The 15,991-nt window shown below is 41.3% G+C and overlaps 1 protein-coding gene across 2 annotated transcripts in view; it reads left to right on the top strand.

The window, feature by feature from the left end:
* GALNT7 (polypeptide N-acetylgalactosaminyltransferase 7) overlaps window positions 1–10,694 on the top strand; it is a 73,985-nt gene extending 63,291 nt beyond the window's left edge. For both annotated transcript variants that reach the window (XM_055795319.1, XM_055795318.1), the window contains exons 8-12: window positions 990–1,112; window positions 3,150–3,368; window positions 5,539–5,637; window positions 6,971–7,099; window positions 9,730–10,694. In XM_055795319.1, coding sequence (XP_055651294.1) covers window positions 990–1,112; window positions 3,150–3,368; window positions 5,539–5,637; window positions 6,971–7,099; window positions 9,730–9,867 — 708 coding nt within the window. In that variant the 3' untranslated portion in view covers window positions 9,868–10,694. The remainder of the gene's footprint in view (window positions 1–989; window positions 1,113–3,149; window positions 3,369–5,538; window positions 5,638–6,970; window positions 7,100–9,729) is intronic.
* Window positions 10,695–15,991: the final 5,297 nt, after the last annotated feature.

The raw sequence follows: 15,991 nt of genomic DNA, 5'->3' as shown, positions 1-15,991 counted from the left end.
CCATCTTAGTGATGGTATGTGAATTGCTGTAATAAAATCAAAATATTATTAATTCTGTCATAATAAAAATTAGTCAGTTCCAGATTTTGTGCATTCATTCATTACTGTTGTTTTAAGATAGTAATAGAATGAGACTGTGTCGTGGTTTCATCTGAGCCAGCAATCAAACCCCACACAGCTGCCCACTCCCTCCCTGCAGAGTGGGATGGGGGAGAGAATCAGAAGAGTAAAAGTGAGAAAACTCGTGGGTTGGGATAAAGACAGTTTAATAGGTAAAGCAAAAGCTGTGTGCACAAGGAAAGCAAAGCAAGGAATTAATTCACCACTTCCCATGGGCAGGCAGGTGCTCAGCCATCCCCAGGAAAGCAGGGCTCCGTCATGTGTTAATGGTTACTTGGGAAGACAAACGCCATAACACCAAACATTTCCCACTTCCTCCTTCTTTCCCCAGTTTATATATTCTCAGCATGACATCAGATGGTTTGGAATATCCCTTTGGCCCATGTGGGTCACCTGTCCTGGCTGTGTCGCCTCCCAATTTCTTGTGCCCCTCCAGCCCTCTGGCTGGCAGGGCCTGAGAAACTGAAAAGTCCTTGACTTAGTGTAAACATCACCCAGCAGCAACCAAAACCATCAGTGTGCTATTGGTGTTGTTCTCGCACCAGATCCAAAACAAGGCACTGCACCAGCTACTGAAAAGAAAATGAACTCTATCCCAGCTGAAACCAGAACAGATGGCAAACTTTTTTTAAAGCTTTTTTAAAAAGTAATTTGAGTAATTTCATGGCTGAGTTGGAGATGTACGCTATGCAAGCCTTTCATTTCAGAGACCTATTATGTTTATACTTACATCTGAAGCAAAAATATTAAAATATATCAGATGTTTGGTATAGTAAGAAAAGTAGTTGGCATTTCTTCCATAATTTATTATCTGTTTGTCTTAAATTCCTGTGCATATATATTAATAATACTTTTGCTTTAACTTGTAGATCTGGCAGTGTGGGGGAAAGCTGTTGTTTGTTCCTTGTTCTCGTGTTGGACACATCTATCGTCTCCAGGGATGGCAAGGAAACCCACCCCCTGTGTACGTTGGGTCTTCTCCTACATTAAAGGTACTGTTTTGCTGCAACCTTGACGGTGTTTTTTTATTTTAGATAACTCTATTTAAATTATTAGTAATAATTTAGAGAGCACTATATCTAAAGCTATGTAGTGTCTAAAGCTAAGGTGGTCATCCCCACAGGAGGGAAATCTATGTGCCAATCCCACTATTACTAAGAGTTGATATTCCTGGAACCCATCTTCTTGCTCCACCCCTCCCCATCTTTGAGGTACAAATCACATTTCCTAATACTTACTCTTAGCACCCCACACCTTTGCTGCAGTGTGCGAGCAACTCTAGTAACTACAGCATGCTCCTGGAGGTGACGATGATGGGTTTGTAATCCCCCTTTGGCTTAATAGGGTTGATCCTAGGCTGAGTTAGCAAATGCCATATTCGAGCATCTCTCAGACCTTTGTGGCTCTATTTGTTAATTAAGAAGCAGTGAGTGACACCTGGGAAAATGGCATGCTCTACACTTCATCGTAAAAGTTGGTAATTCCTCAGGCACCTTGCAGGTTCAGAAATGTTGCTCAAGCCATGATATTAAAGGTAGAGACCTCACCTCAAGAAACGAGTGAGCCAGCTGTCTATATCTGAAGAGGTAATTTGAATCAAGACAAATGTTTTTACATAAGTTTGCATCTACCAGCAGAGAGACAACCCTCCTGTTAAGGTTTCCTATTGCCTAGTTTAAGCTTTCACTCGTGCAGTGTTTTGGCATTGGTAAATCCTGTTCCCAAAGACCAAGTTCTTTGTGAATGGCAATCCCAGAGCCATCTTCCTAGACATCACCTGTGACAATGACTGCTGGTAGGGTTTCAGAGTATGACTTGAGCCAAGCAAGGAGTTGGTTCTTCTGAAAAGGGAATGTCCCTAGTTTAATGGTAGCAAACTAACCTGGCACACACACAAACACCACACACACACCAAAAAAGGGCCTCTGTTAGTAATTTGAATTGATTAACATTGTGATCAAACAAGTGCTAGGACTGATACAAGGCAGGGTAGGGGGAAATGGGCATAGCTGAAAGTAGAGACAGAGCAATGGAAGACAGGATAGCAAATGATAGCTCTTGCTCAGTGCAGGCAGGATGTTTGTTTGCCTTGTCTGAAATTATAAAAACCATTTCACTCTGCTGAAAAGCTGATCAAAAATGCTTACAGCATATCTAAACACCTTACATGAGTCTGCTCATCTGCTTACTGAAGACAACAAAACACTGCTGAGTGTTCTTAAGTTTCTTCTCTGTACAAGGCAGGATGCAGGTATAGCTTTCTTTCTCTTTGGGTACCCTCCTATGCCCATGGTAAATGTGCTGTTTTATAGCATTGTTCAATTTATACTGGATGTGGATTAAGTAAAACTCACAGTAATTTGTGCCTTTAGTCAGATCTATTTAGACTGTTTAACACCAGGTCATTAATGCTAGAAAAATTGTACAGAGTGAGATGTGCATCTGGAACATGTACAGGTAATCCAGAGATAAGAGCCATCAGAAAGACTGAGAAGAAAGATGAGAGGGAGAGGCTTGTTCACTAGGCAAACTGTTTTTTCCCCTTCTCCAAGCAGCAGTAAACTATTTAACAAGATAAAACCTTCTTGGTGTGTCATAGCTGACCTGTTTAAGACTTAATTTTTTCACCTTTAGTGGACTAATGCATATTTTTAGGTTAAAACTGTAGAAGGTGAATAGAAACTCTGAACTGCAGTACTGGTACACAGCAAATGATTGCAGCATTTTATTGTACCGTAACTGAAAAGTCTTGTATTTTCAAATAAACATTCTCTAAATGTAGGAAAAGACTTTGTACTCTCATTAAGCAAGCCGGTTTATTTTGCTGGCTTCAGTACTAAACTGTCATTTGAAAATAATATGCATGTGTCTTGTATAATCTGCTGAAGGTGACTGATTAGTGCTATATAATACTTTCACGCTGTCATTTTTTAAGTGGAGAAATCCTTAAATTTCTGAAATTAACCTGCAGTTGCATCCAACCTGTCGTGTGTGCTTTGAGGTCTCAGCAGTTTCATTGTTCTTCACAGAACTATGTCAGAGTTGTAGAAGTGTGGTGGGATGAATACAAAGATTACTTTTACGCCAGTCGGCCGGAGACAAAAGCGCTACCCTATGGAGATATATCTGAGCTGAAAAAATTCCGTGAAGATCATAACTGCAAAAGTTTTAAGTGGTTTATGGAAGAAATAGCATATGATATAACTTCATATTATCCCTTACCACCTAAAAATGTGGACTGGGGAGAGGTAAGTACAGCACATAACCTGTATTTATTTTAGGAGCTTTTTTAAAAAAAAATTGGGAATTCAAATGGAAGCAATTGTTAGTTGACATCAGTCTGAGAACAGATTCTGATTACTACTGTACTAAGGTATATGATACTAGCCAGAGACCTATAGAGATAAAACCCTAGGAAAAAGACTTTATATCTACTTCAAGAGGTGTGATTTTTTTTAATTAGTTCCACAGGTCCTTGAAGGATGATTTTGTCTCTAGCCCTGTGTTCAGGTATATCTAAAACTCTTTTTTTCCATAATTGGAATTTAGGGGTTTTTTTTAAAGAAAAAATGCAAATCCTGTGTGTGTAGCAGTATTGGCAAAGATCAATAGGTGAAAATCATTTTCAGTGAAGGCATAGAGAATAGATCATGAAATCCAGGTGGGGTACATTCTGCCTAAATTTGCTAGCCTGAGATGTACTTACACAGTTACAGCCTCAGTAAATCCCTTACCTGCATGTAATAATTTGATACGATTCCTTAACAGTCATTTCCAGCATTAGTGTACATGAGTATGACTTTGCTAAATAAGAATGTGGTTACAAATTTGGCATTTTCACGTGGCAGACAGAGAGAGAAAGTGTGTTGCCAAGTGAGTGCAGGACACTTTCCTGAACCCTGCCTGTTTTGTTCTGGCATTTAGACCACACCACGAAGAGCTCTTACTGCAGGTCTCCTGCCTGCTTTCAGATTCACTTATTTTTTTGCCCTTTTCAGTTGGTTCCAGCTCTGCCCTATCTGTTCTATTAATTTCACTTTTGCAGGTTGTGGAGGCAAAATCAGGAAGTCGTCTTGCTAGCAGAGGAGACTCTGTGTCCCAACCAAATTTAATAACCTTCTTTCCCAGGTTATGATGGACCCGTTTTTGTAACTTCAGAAGAGCATTAGGAAGTACAGATCTATGCTGTTTACTACAGCCAAGAAATTGTCATCTCTAATTTTTCTGAGGAATTTGTGATACAGAGCATGTGCATGGTGGAAGGGGGTACAGATAGTCTGTCTGAGGGACCAGGTGAACAATGCCACCTCTTTTTCTTACCTAAAAATTAGCACAAAGCATCAGTTACTACGTTAGCCTTAGACCTCGTTTTGAATCCATGTGAAGGGTTAGGAAGGTGCATTATATACTACTACTTATTGAGGTGAAAGTATCTGAAGAGGAAAAAATAATAATGGCCATCCTGCAGGAAACCATCCCTGATAAAAGTAAGTGGCTCTGGTGAAGCAACCGGAAAGTCGGAAGTTCAGAGACTTCTCTGAAGCTTTCTTCAACTCTTCTTCACTGGCTGCTAGTTATCCTACATGTGAGGAATTTCCCCCCCATTTGTAACACCACACTAATGGCATTTCCAAATTATCGGGAATGAAAGTGTGGGGTTCATCCTCCTAAACACTCTCTCTGGAAGTCAGGTCTAAGCTTACTCCTCCAGACTTCCTTCTACCGTCGCAAAGAAGAAAGTGGCTCTGGCAAAGAAAATAGGTCTGGAAAGAATGTTATTTGTGTCATAAAGTCATTGTAAAGCTGTTTGTTGGCCCTTCTGAGAAGGGAATGGGATAATCAGCAGTAGAGGAATGCTTTCTGACGGGACTTTCCATCTTTATCTGTATGCCTGTGCCTACCCCTCACCAATTCTACCTCTTTTTTTTCCATGTAATTGCTGCTGCAGAAGATACATCTGAGCAGCCGGGTCAGTGGGCTGTGCCTGGCTGCAGTTAGTAGCTGCCATGCCTGACTTCTCTGCATCCCGTTTCTCTCATCCGCAAGATGAGAGCAGCTTAGCTGAGCTCCTGCTTTATTTATGAAGACCTGAAGACTGAGCATGCTTTGATAGGAGATTGAATAAATTAAAATGCTTGAAAGTCCTACATTTCGGTGTCATTAATTTGGAACTGAAGTTTGCAACTCTAGCTTTATCAGTGTATTCTGACTCACATAAGAGCCTCAAATTATCGTAGGCAGCTTGGAGCTCCATCTCCCAGAACAATTAACACCAGTATATGAATTTCATATGCAGGTTGGACACATGTCTCTGTCAGATACCTGTTTGTGATTTGAAAGATAAGCAGGAATTTTCTGAACTCCTTCACACTTACTTTTTCCTTGAGACTAACTTGGAGTGCAAAACCTCTTTTCCAGATTAGAGGCTTTGAAACCGCTTACTGCATTGATAGCATGGGGCACACCAATGGTGGCTTCGTTGAGCTGGGGCCATGCCATAGGATGGGGGGAAATCAGGTAAGGAGCTTGGAGGCAAGTCTGAAAGAGAATTGCTTGCTGTGGGTGGTTACAGGCTGGTTTTCTGTTAAGCCTGTGCATAGAGTCACTTAGGTGCCAGCTAAAAAGATAGGAGTTAGGGGGTTTCCATAAGTATACTGACATTGCTAAAATATGGGAACCTGAAAAGATCTTTTCAAACACAAGCGGTACAAACTTGAAGGCAAATTCATAATCTCTTCTTCAGTGAAGCAGGTACGTGAGGAAGCAAGAACTGTGTTTCAAAGCAACCATATCACTGCACTGGAATAACTGCAGCTCTTAGCATTGCTGTGAATCCATCATTTATCTTCACTTAGTAATTAATCCTTCAGGAAACAACCCCCTTACATGCTTTGGCTGAATTTTTTCACAGTTTTTTCACTCTAATGGAAGTATGAAACACTTTTGTGCAGTAACTCAGTTTCCACCACAGGAGACAAGAAATCACATACAAATTTGTCTCTGCTTCATTTACAAATTAATTGGCAAAACATAATTACTAATAGATGGTTGCGATCCAGGCTACTATTGTGTTTGTCCTGTAACTTCACAAACCTATCCACAGTATCACACAGATATGCCGTTCTGTCTTTACATCTCCTCTTTCTGTTGGAAATCATTTCAGAATGTGAGGTCCTTATTTGTGATGATGTAGATTTGAATCAAGCAAGTTGTTGTCATGGCATTCATGAAATCGCGTGCAGGATTAGGCTTTTAAAAATCATGTTTGGCTCTCAGTAGCCCCTGGAAATGTCTCTCTAATTTTGATACTTAATGAAAATGTTCCCTACTTCTATATATGTTACCCCAAAAAAACCCAATAACAGCTATTTCATAAGAAGTAGCTAGGGTAATCTTTTTGTGCCTGGATGCGTTAGTTTGATTTCCTCCATGGGTAAAATCCCAAAGTTTTAGTGTCTTCACATGAAATTACTATCTGGGGCCAAAGCCTTGGTGCCAGACCTTTAGAAAAATAGTGGAATTTTTGGCCATCAAATCATACAAAGGCTTTTAAACACTTTCAGAAATCTTCCGAGTAGGAATCCCTTTATTTTTATTGGGGGTTTTTTCTCGCTGGGTAGGTTTCTTAGCCTTCTAAATCCTACAGGAAAGTTATCCATGAAATTGAGTGTTGTGATAGTAAAAGTGTGTTACATCATGTAAAATAAAGAACCCTCCTGAAAGATAGGTGTAATAACACCAGAGAATGTTTTGAACGATGCAGTTACATTGGTATTTTCAGTGTTTCTGAAATACTCATTATTTTAATGAGTCAGCTGTTAAAAAGATGACTTTTCTTTTTTTCTGTTAGCTTTTCCGAATCAATGAAGCGAATCAACTCATGCAGTATGATCAGTGCTTAACGAAAGGACCGGATGGATCCAAAATTATGATTACACACTGTAATCAGAATGAATACAAGGACTGGCAGTACTTCAAGGTATGCAACACATATATAGCAGAAAATAAATTATAGTTGCATCCTATGGTTTTTGCACCTTTTTTAAAATATTTTATGTATATCTGAAAATAAAGATTACGACAAAGTTAACTGAACCAAATAGAGTAAATTGCTAATTACACATTCTCGTAAATACGTGCTTGCTGGGAAAACTTCCTGCAGGGAAAGATGCTTTTGTTACTAGTCACTGTCTTCTGTAGCAAAATCGTTACAGCAAATCTCATGAGGCTACATATGCTGCCACAGGTATGTTAGGGGTTAGCACTTGTCTCGGAGGAAGCAAAAATTATGTCCACTACCAGCGACAAGAGTTTATCAAAGCTTTTAGTGCCATCACCCTCTCTGCTTGCCTGCTTTCTATCAAGAAAGTTTCTTTGTCTAATGTACGCTATGAGGTTACTTAAACACTGGGGTGCATTTAGCAGCTAGGGTCAATATTAGATCTAATTTTGAGAGGTCTGAATTGAAGTGTTGCTTTGTTTAAAGGCAGAAGATCTTTTTAAGCCTATATAGGAATAGGTAAACACAGCATTATTCTGCCTGTCTGTGTTGTCTTTGCCGCCCTCAGTATTTCTTTTCCTGTTCTTGAGCTGTTCTCTAATAACATGCTGTATTGTGAATTCTGGGTGTGGCGCCATTATAATGCTATTGCAAAATCTGTGAATTTTTAATAAAGACTTGGAATGTTGGCTGATACACAAGGGCTGCTACAGTCTATTTAGTCACTACATCTGTAAGTCCTCTAATAATACTAGTTTTGAAAGTGTTGCTTCAAAAAAAGTCAGGTTCTGTTTCTTTTTCTGTTAAAAAATGAGACTGAATAGTCTGAGGGTGACATTATCTTTGGATATAGCCACACATAACTTGGTTCTGTATCTAAGAAACTATTGCATGTCAATTTTTCTTCAGTTGGTCTAGCATGTTGAGTATTAATTCATTAGCTGGTTATCTGGCTTGTGTTTGTCTGAAAGACATAGGCAGTGTTGAGTGCAGTGAGATCTGTTTGTTATCCCTTAAGCCACTCCACTTTTTCTGGTATTTGCATAGAGCTAGGAAATATCAAGCACCGTAATGCCATTTCCACCCAGCTTTCTTGTGCTGTATAGACACAAAAATTCTTTAAACCTGACATTTAAGTCCTGATGACTTCTGCTTTACTATTGAAATAATATATAGCACTTCTTAATTCTCCAGCCATTCTAGTGTGTCCCAGCATGTTACTTGGCTCTTCTTTAAGCATTTATTTTATGCAAGAAGATCCGTTTCCTCCACCGTGGTACCAAGTTGCATAGTTGTTTGCTTATCACCACAAGTTATAAGGAAGCCCAGTAGTCACGGTCCAGGCTGTAGAACAAAACATTGACTGGTTTCCAGAATTGTAAAAAAAAAGGAAGGGGGGAGCAGGGGGAGCGAAAGGACCACCAGGGGTGTGTAACTAAGCAAATAACTAGAAATTTGGCATGCTGTGCAGTACAGAGGGTATGACCGTTTCTTCTGATGAGGAGGGTGTAGGGAATGAAATGCTTATGAACTGCTGAAAAATGTTGTGGCCTCGTGTAAATGAAAGCTGCCAGGAGATTTTATCTGGTTGGCTGGTTGGTTGTTTCTGGAATTAACATGTGTGCCGGTTTGGTGAGCGTAAGATCTGTGCTGCTTCAGCATTGAGCAGTAGCAGGGCTTCAGTGCCTGTAAGCAAACATCCAGAACAGGGCTGGCGGTGGCCTGCCTGCTGCTTTAGTTCAGACATCTGTTTGCCTCTCCAGGTGGAGGACCCCCATGCCCAGCCACATGGCAGGAGCTGAGCACTCGCTCGGACATGCACACGCGTGTGGAGTGACAGGGTGATGGAGGGGGGAGCTGGGTGCACGGGGCAGGTGAGGCGCCCCAGCCCAGCCACAGTGTTGGGGTTTGCCTCTGCTCTGTTGCTCTCCACGCTAGATGCAACTGGTCAGCAAGTCAGAGCTGCCTCTGGTGCAGGGGGTCAGCAAGCAGGACAGGAGCCACAGGCCGCTTAGCAAATGCGTGAGACTCGAGCGTGGCAGCACAGGGGTGTGGAAGGAACCAAGCGTGCAAGTCTCCACCTGAATGTGCTAGGTACAATAGGTGTGCAGTTGATCAGGCAGCCAGTTGCTTCGGAGGCCGGGCTTGCCCCCATACCTTCTTCTTTTCCTTCTACCAGCCAAACCAGGACAAAGTTGGTGCTTTTTTTCCCCTAGTGTGGTTAATGTTGGTATTGTGCAGTTGCTTTATGTGAGGGCTAACTGAAGGAGGATCTGCCCGGTGAAGCCAGTTCTCATAGAGCTGTCCTCAAGGGTTAATATTTTGGTTTGGTTACGGGATGGATGAAAAGGCTGGAAGCATTTTAGACACAATTTTGCTCATTCTCTTAGTAGTTTGTTGCCTAAGAGAAATGGGAGGCGTCTCATATCGAACATTTAATAATGTGAAGGCTGTGGAAGGTCTAGGTTTAACAAATAGTAAAATGAGTATAGAACTGATCTGTTCTGGGATCCTGAAACCTGGTTTTGTAAATACCTATATTGCAGTTGTGAAGAAAATGTTAAAAGGAAAAAAAACAAACGCATGTTCCTGATGGTTTTGTTTTCCAGAATCTGCACAGATTTACTCACATTCCATCAGGGAAGTGCTTGGATCGCTCCGAAGTCCTCCATCAAGTTTTTATTTCTGAGTGTGACTCCAGTAAGGCAACACAAAAATGGGAAATGAACAACATCCTTAGTGTGTAGACAGACAAAACCTACCTACTGACACATTAATTTGTAAAGGACTGAAAATAGCCTGAAAACTGCTGCAATTATTAACTTTGTACAGCTGCAAGCCTCCTGGCTTGGATGAAGGACGTAGAGGAACTGTGATTATTACAATAACATTATCATCCGCAGTTAATGTTTACAAAACTGCTTTACCTTAAACTCTGTAGATGTTTACATCTTTTTGTTTTAAGATGTTGGTAAATTAATGTGCTGTTAGCTATGTTTCAAAGGAACATAGCTAAAAGCGTTGTCGTCTTCTTTGGGATTACACTCAGGGGTCTGAAGGCAGTTTTTTTACACACACTTGAAAAGGTTGGAGTAACCAGATTTTCATAGAACTTGGTGATTATCAACCTGTTGTATATTTTTATTTAATTTTACATCTTACTAAGCACTGCCACAGGTTATTAGCCAGGGTGGCCTTCTCTCACAGTCATGCTGCTTTTTTGGAAGGTGAATTTCAACATATTTAGTGCCTCTTTCATTTCTCTCTTTCACAAGAAGAGCATTTGTTGGAAATTATGCAGTGGATTTTTCTGAGCTGTCACCAGGGGTAGGGACCAACCATACCACCCCATGTAATTATTGTGTTACCGAAGACAATTTTCTATTGCCAGTTTGGCTGCTCTACTTTGACTGGACGCTTTGTTTGGTGCAAGGAGCAGCTTAGTGTCTAGTGATGTGGTACATTTTGATGGAAGTAAGCACCCTCGCGATTCCAGCTAAGAATTTATAAGCACTAACTTGCTTGTTTAAACCATGCCTTACATAAAAATTATTAAAAAAAAAAAAGAAATAAAGCTGCACAATTATGTAAAACTTAGAATCCAATGCTTCATTTATATTGTTATTTAAAATGGCAATCATTTAGAGGTTGGACTAAAACTTTTAATTAGGAAAAATCATCCGGCTTCTTAACACAGCTGCGCAATTCTCTACAAGGACATGTGTCAACTGGTTTGGATGCCAGATTTAGATTTGAAAAGATAAATGGAAATTCTGAAACTGCATTTATTCATACTAATTTTATTCTTATTTTTGTCATTGGAAACTTCTCCTGAGGGATTACAAACACAAAATACAACTGCTTGGTGCTATAGTGTACGGAATAGAATGTGAAGAAGTAGTTTCTGAAAACATTCTGGAAAGGAGTTAATGCAAACTCCCTTAGGAGCATAAATAATTACTCTGAATGAACAGGGGTGGGGGAGAAATGACTTATCCTCCCTTCCTTATTCCAGATTTTGTGACTGTTAAATGTTGACATCAGTGTACTGATTTCATAAAGAGTTATGCCTATAACATGTCACACTATTAAATATGACTAAATACTTCCCCAAAATCTAGAATAGCATTGCATGCAGCTTCCATTGATGTTAACAAGGGTTATGTATCATATTTGGTGGCAGAGTTTGATCTTTATAGGGCTGTCTGCACTGATCTATTGGGATCTTTCCTAGTTTCTTTAAACTTCTCATCTATCCTTTCGGAGCTAAGAAAAATAGAAAATAAAGGAGGGAGAACTGGAAAAAAGGAAAATAAGAGTGTGTGCCGGTACTCGTTCCTTGTGTGTATGAAAACTGACTCCATTTTTGTGTGTTGGGTAGATTAATTTAATCATACAACTATGCATAAGAGAAAGAATGGTGGCACATAAATTGTGCGGGTATGCATTGTAAATGGGTATTTTGTGCAATTCATTGAAAGCTGATGCTGTATGTGAATATGAATCTGTACGTGAGACTGAAACCTCACAGAACATGAGGTCGTAAGAAGCTGTTGCTGTAATGACTTTTTCCTACTATAGCCGGCTTGGAAAAAAATAATTCCCATATTCTTGCTTTGTAAGTTGATGATAATATCACTATGCATTTCTACATATTTTATAAATTTGATTTATGCAGATTTTGATACACTGTACGTTTCTGTAGAAATTGTATAAATCTTTTAAAAATTTATTAGGGATAAATCTGGGAAACCTATGTATATCTTACTTATGGGTTGCTTATTTTTTAGGTGAAGTAAATAAAATATTTGAATTTTTGGGTTTACTATACTTTTACAGAGTAAAAATGGATTATTACCTTTATAGAAACCCCATATCTCAAAATCTAGACAACCTCACTGTTACAAACTTACAAATATTAAAATTGTTTTGTTTTACTTTTTATCTAGGTACCTTTTGTTGCATCTGTAGGGCCTCAGGTTTCTTTCAAGTGAAATGAAAAATGAAATTCCCACTGAGAGTTGCCACATGGACACCATTTGGATTTTTGTATCACCTGCCCTGATCTAGTTAGGTAGATGTAATATGTGCATAGAAAGTGAACTTGAGAATGATTTCTAAAGAGACCCGAAGGTCTAGTTGGTAGTGTTTTGACTCTGTATTTTATCTTAGTCTGTGTTTCCACCAACAAACATGTTTCAATCAAACTTTTTTTTTATTTTCCCTGAGAAGGTTTCTTAGAAAAAAAGAGCATGGCACTAAATCGGGACACGGAAGACACAAGTTCTGGCCTGAGGGCAAACTTAAGTGCTGAAACCTAAAGCGCTTTTTTACAGATGGGATTCTTGTTTCCCAGCCATGTCTGTGAGTGCTCTTTTCTGTATTCAGATTTCAAAAGGCTCCTTTGGCAAAATCCTGGGGGTATTTCATGTAGAGAGAATACCCTTTTATGGATGGAAACAGGGACTGATAGGCAGGAGGGGATATCTTTCTGCATTACCAGAGATCCAAGCACCAGGAGAACCAACAGGACCTTTTGGGCAGTACTAGAGATGCTGGACCCCTTGATGGCATCCTAGAATCAATTCATTCTCTCTCCCTAATGTCAGTCAACCTCCTTTACTACTGTCTGCTTCTTCCATACCATCTGCCTCCAAATTGCAGTCCCTAAAGCCAAAATGTAACAGCTTACTGCTCTGAAACTAGACCAAGAAGCTCAAGATCCATTACACTATACAAGGGGTGTAAAGATGTTATGCTTACCTCTGATCTGTGAGACTTCTCATAAGAAGAAAAAAAAAAAAAAAGCCTGTAAAAACACAAAAGATGCTTTGGTAGATTTTGCTGTATATCAAGCCAAATTTTCCCTTTGGCTTAAAAAAGAACAAATTGTGCAAGAGCCATGGAGGCATAGGAATAAGGAGAGGAAATTTCAGAACATGCAGAAGAAATTGTCTATACCATTGAACACAAACTAGGGTTTTTGTAAAAGCATTTATTGTTTTTTCCCTACTGGTGAGCTTAGATCTGTCAGTTGTAATAGGTGAAAAGTAACAACTCAGGGGGAAAAACAGATTTGCAGTTTCTGTTTCTGGTTGTTGTTCTTGCTATAAAATGCATGGCAGGAGCACATCTTTGCTGTGTACTGAAGTCTTATCTTGCTTACGTTTATGAGAGTAATCCTTGAGAAGTGTCAGTGGTTATCTTCCAGGGTACTTTACTTACCCTGCAAGCCTCCTCTGAACCCCTGCAGTGTTCGAATAGTAAGTTGTGTAGCTTGGCTAGCACTGTATAGGAGGACTATAGGAGTCTAGGTAGAAAAAATGATAGGCTATCAAAAAATGTAGGTAAGTTTGCCTCCGTTTGCATTTTTTAAAAAAGAAGTGCATAAACTGTGAGTGACCCCTGAAGACTGAAGCCGCTTTGGCCCTCCTTTCACTGTGGGGAGCCCTCTGGTCACCCTCTGTCACAGGCTGCTGCCACAAGTGTGTGCATTGGTGCGCGCTGCCTCGCTCGTCATGCCCTCAGCTGCGTTAACTAATACGAAGCACAGCAAAAGTGGGAAGAGGTGTTTGTGTGGATTGTACGTCTTCATAACCCAGTTAACGGTTAAAAACCTTTATTTTTTAAAATATTAATACCTAGTCCGTTCTTTACACTGAGAAACGAATATTCTCCATTACCACGTAACGTGTCCTTGTGTCGCAGTTTAAGAGCAGCTGGCAACTAAGTACCACGCAGCTGCTCGCTCACTCTCCCCTGCAGTGGGACCGGGAGGAGGATCGGGGGAAAAGGTAAAAGTCATGCGTTGAGATAAGAACACTTTAGTAATTGAAATAAAATAAAATATAATAATAACAATTGTCATGAAAAAGAGAGAGAGGGAGAGAGGAATAAAATCCAAAAGGAAAAAATAAAAGGTGACACACAGTCCAGCTGCTCACCACCCGCTGACCGATGACCAGCCAGTCCATGAGCAGCCATCAGCACCTCCTGGCCAACACATCCCCCGCCCCAACCCCCAGTTTATATACTGAGCATGACGTGCCATGGCATGGAATACCTCTTTGGCTAGTTGGGTCACCTGTCCTGGCTGTGTCCGCTCCCAATTTCTTGTGCCCCTCCAGCCCTCTGGCTGGCAGGGCCTGAGAAACTGAAAAGTCCTTGACTTAGTATGAACATTACTTAGCAACAACTAAAACCATCAGTGTGCTGTCAGCATTGTTCTCATCCTAAATCCAAAACACAGCACTGCACCAGCTACTGAAAAGAAAATTAACTCTGCCCCAGCTGAAACAAGGACACCTGGTAAAAAAAAAAAAAAAAAAAAAACCACCAACGCACAACCAAGCTGTCTGCACAACCCCTGAGGATTTTACCACGTTGCATGGCTCTGTGGCTGTTCAGAACAACAGTGGGGATGGAGACTCTTCAGCAAGGTAGTGACATAGCTTATGGCCTGATGGATCTTAACTGACTGGTGAAAAACAGACGTTCCTTCAGGTAACAGGTCGACAGAGGTGACAAGGGTCAAAGCCTGTAAGGAGGAGTTAGAGCTGTTCAAACACCCAGATGAAAAGGTATGTTTGCGTGTTACATCCCTTCTTTTTCTAACATACTTCACTGAGAAGAAATACGATGGCTACAGGGACAAGACTGGTGCCCTCCCCAGAGCGGCGTGCAGGTGAAGCAGGGCGGGGGGCTGGGTGGGTTCCCGTGTGAAACAGGGCTGCCTCCGGCGGGCTGGGAGGTCAAACAGCTCGGCCACGCGTGTGCCAGAGTAATGCCTCCTGCACCAGAAAGGAGCAGGAGGGTGGGAGAAGCAGCATAGCACTAACTTTTATTAAAAACAGAACAAACTCTAATGCCTGAGATGCATATGGTGGCAACAGCAGCCCTCTGGCTGAGCATCCTCGGGGATCCTGAAAGGGGAAGGGAAAATGAATGAGAGATGCTATTTTACTTTCCTGGAAAGGGCTGCTGGTGGCAACGTGTGTCAGTCAAGAAGGCAACATGCCCAGACAGTTGTTAAAGCACTGTCTTCAGATGAAGAAGTCCTGCTTGTAATAGGCTTTTGAATCACTCGAAGACACTGGATGAAAACAGGAATTAAAATACAGCCTTTTCCCTTGAGATTTGTGGGAAGGATTTCCCCAGGAGCATAGTGGGGTTTAGTATCTTTGAACAAGCCCTGACATTAAACAGTGGTGGATCTTTGAGTATGAAGTCCTCTGGACCTTCTGTGTGCAGGCGTGTGTTCTCCAAGCAAGTTCAGCTTGTCACAAGGTACAGTGTTAGCGCTTACGGGGGACAGCTGGCCCAGAGCCGCGAAGGCCGGTACCTGCATTTCTGAGGGCTGTTGGCTGAAAACGCACCCTCTGCAAGCTGTGCTTCCACACAGCCGGGGATCTCACCCACGGGGAAGCACCGTGTCGCTCTGTGGCATGCTCAGGGGACCCCGAGCCCTGCCTGGAAGCGGGTGCCTTGCTATCCTGAGCCCGCCGGATGGCTACACCTCTTGACAGAGTCCTCAAGGCCATCACAGCTGCCCAACAGGCAGCTACAATTGCTATTTTTATTTTTTTACTTTTGAGGCAGCAGAAACAATGCACAAAATTAGAACTGGATGAAAGTAGAAGCCTTCTGGAGGGTTCTTGTGGGTTCATAGGAAGGGGGATTTGTCGACCTGTTGAGTGAGATAAAGCACTCCAAGCTCTGGAAGTGCTTCTAGTCATGCTGCTCTTTCAGTCGCACAGAGGAATGCCCTGAAGACCTACCTGTCCTGAGGATACCGAGGAACCTCTAAGGCAGAGCTGATCAAGCCGGCAATGAAAGGGAAAGCTGCCTGTGCTGCCATCCGGGAGCGAAGGT

This window comes from Falco peregrinus, chromosome 2 (assembly GCF_023634155.1).
Source record: "Falco peregrinus isolate bFalPer1 chromosome 2, bFalPer1.pri, whole genome shotgun sequence".
Classification (NCBI taxonomy): Eukaryota; Metazoa; Chordata; class Aves; order Falconiformes; family Falconidae; genus Falco; species Falco peregrinus.
This window is presented reverse-complemented; position numbering and strand designations above follow the sequence as displayed.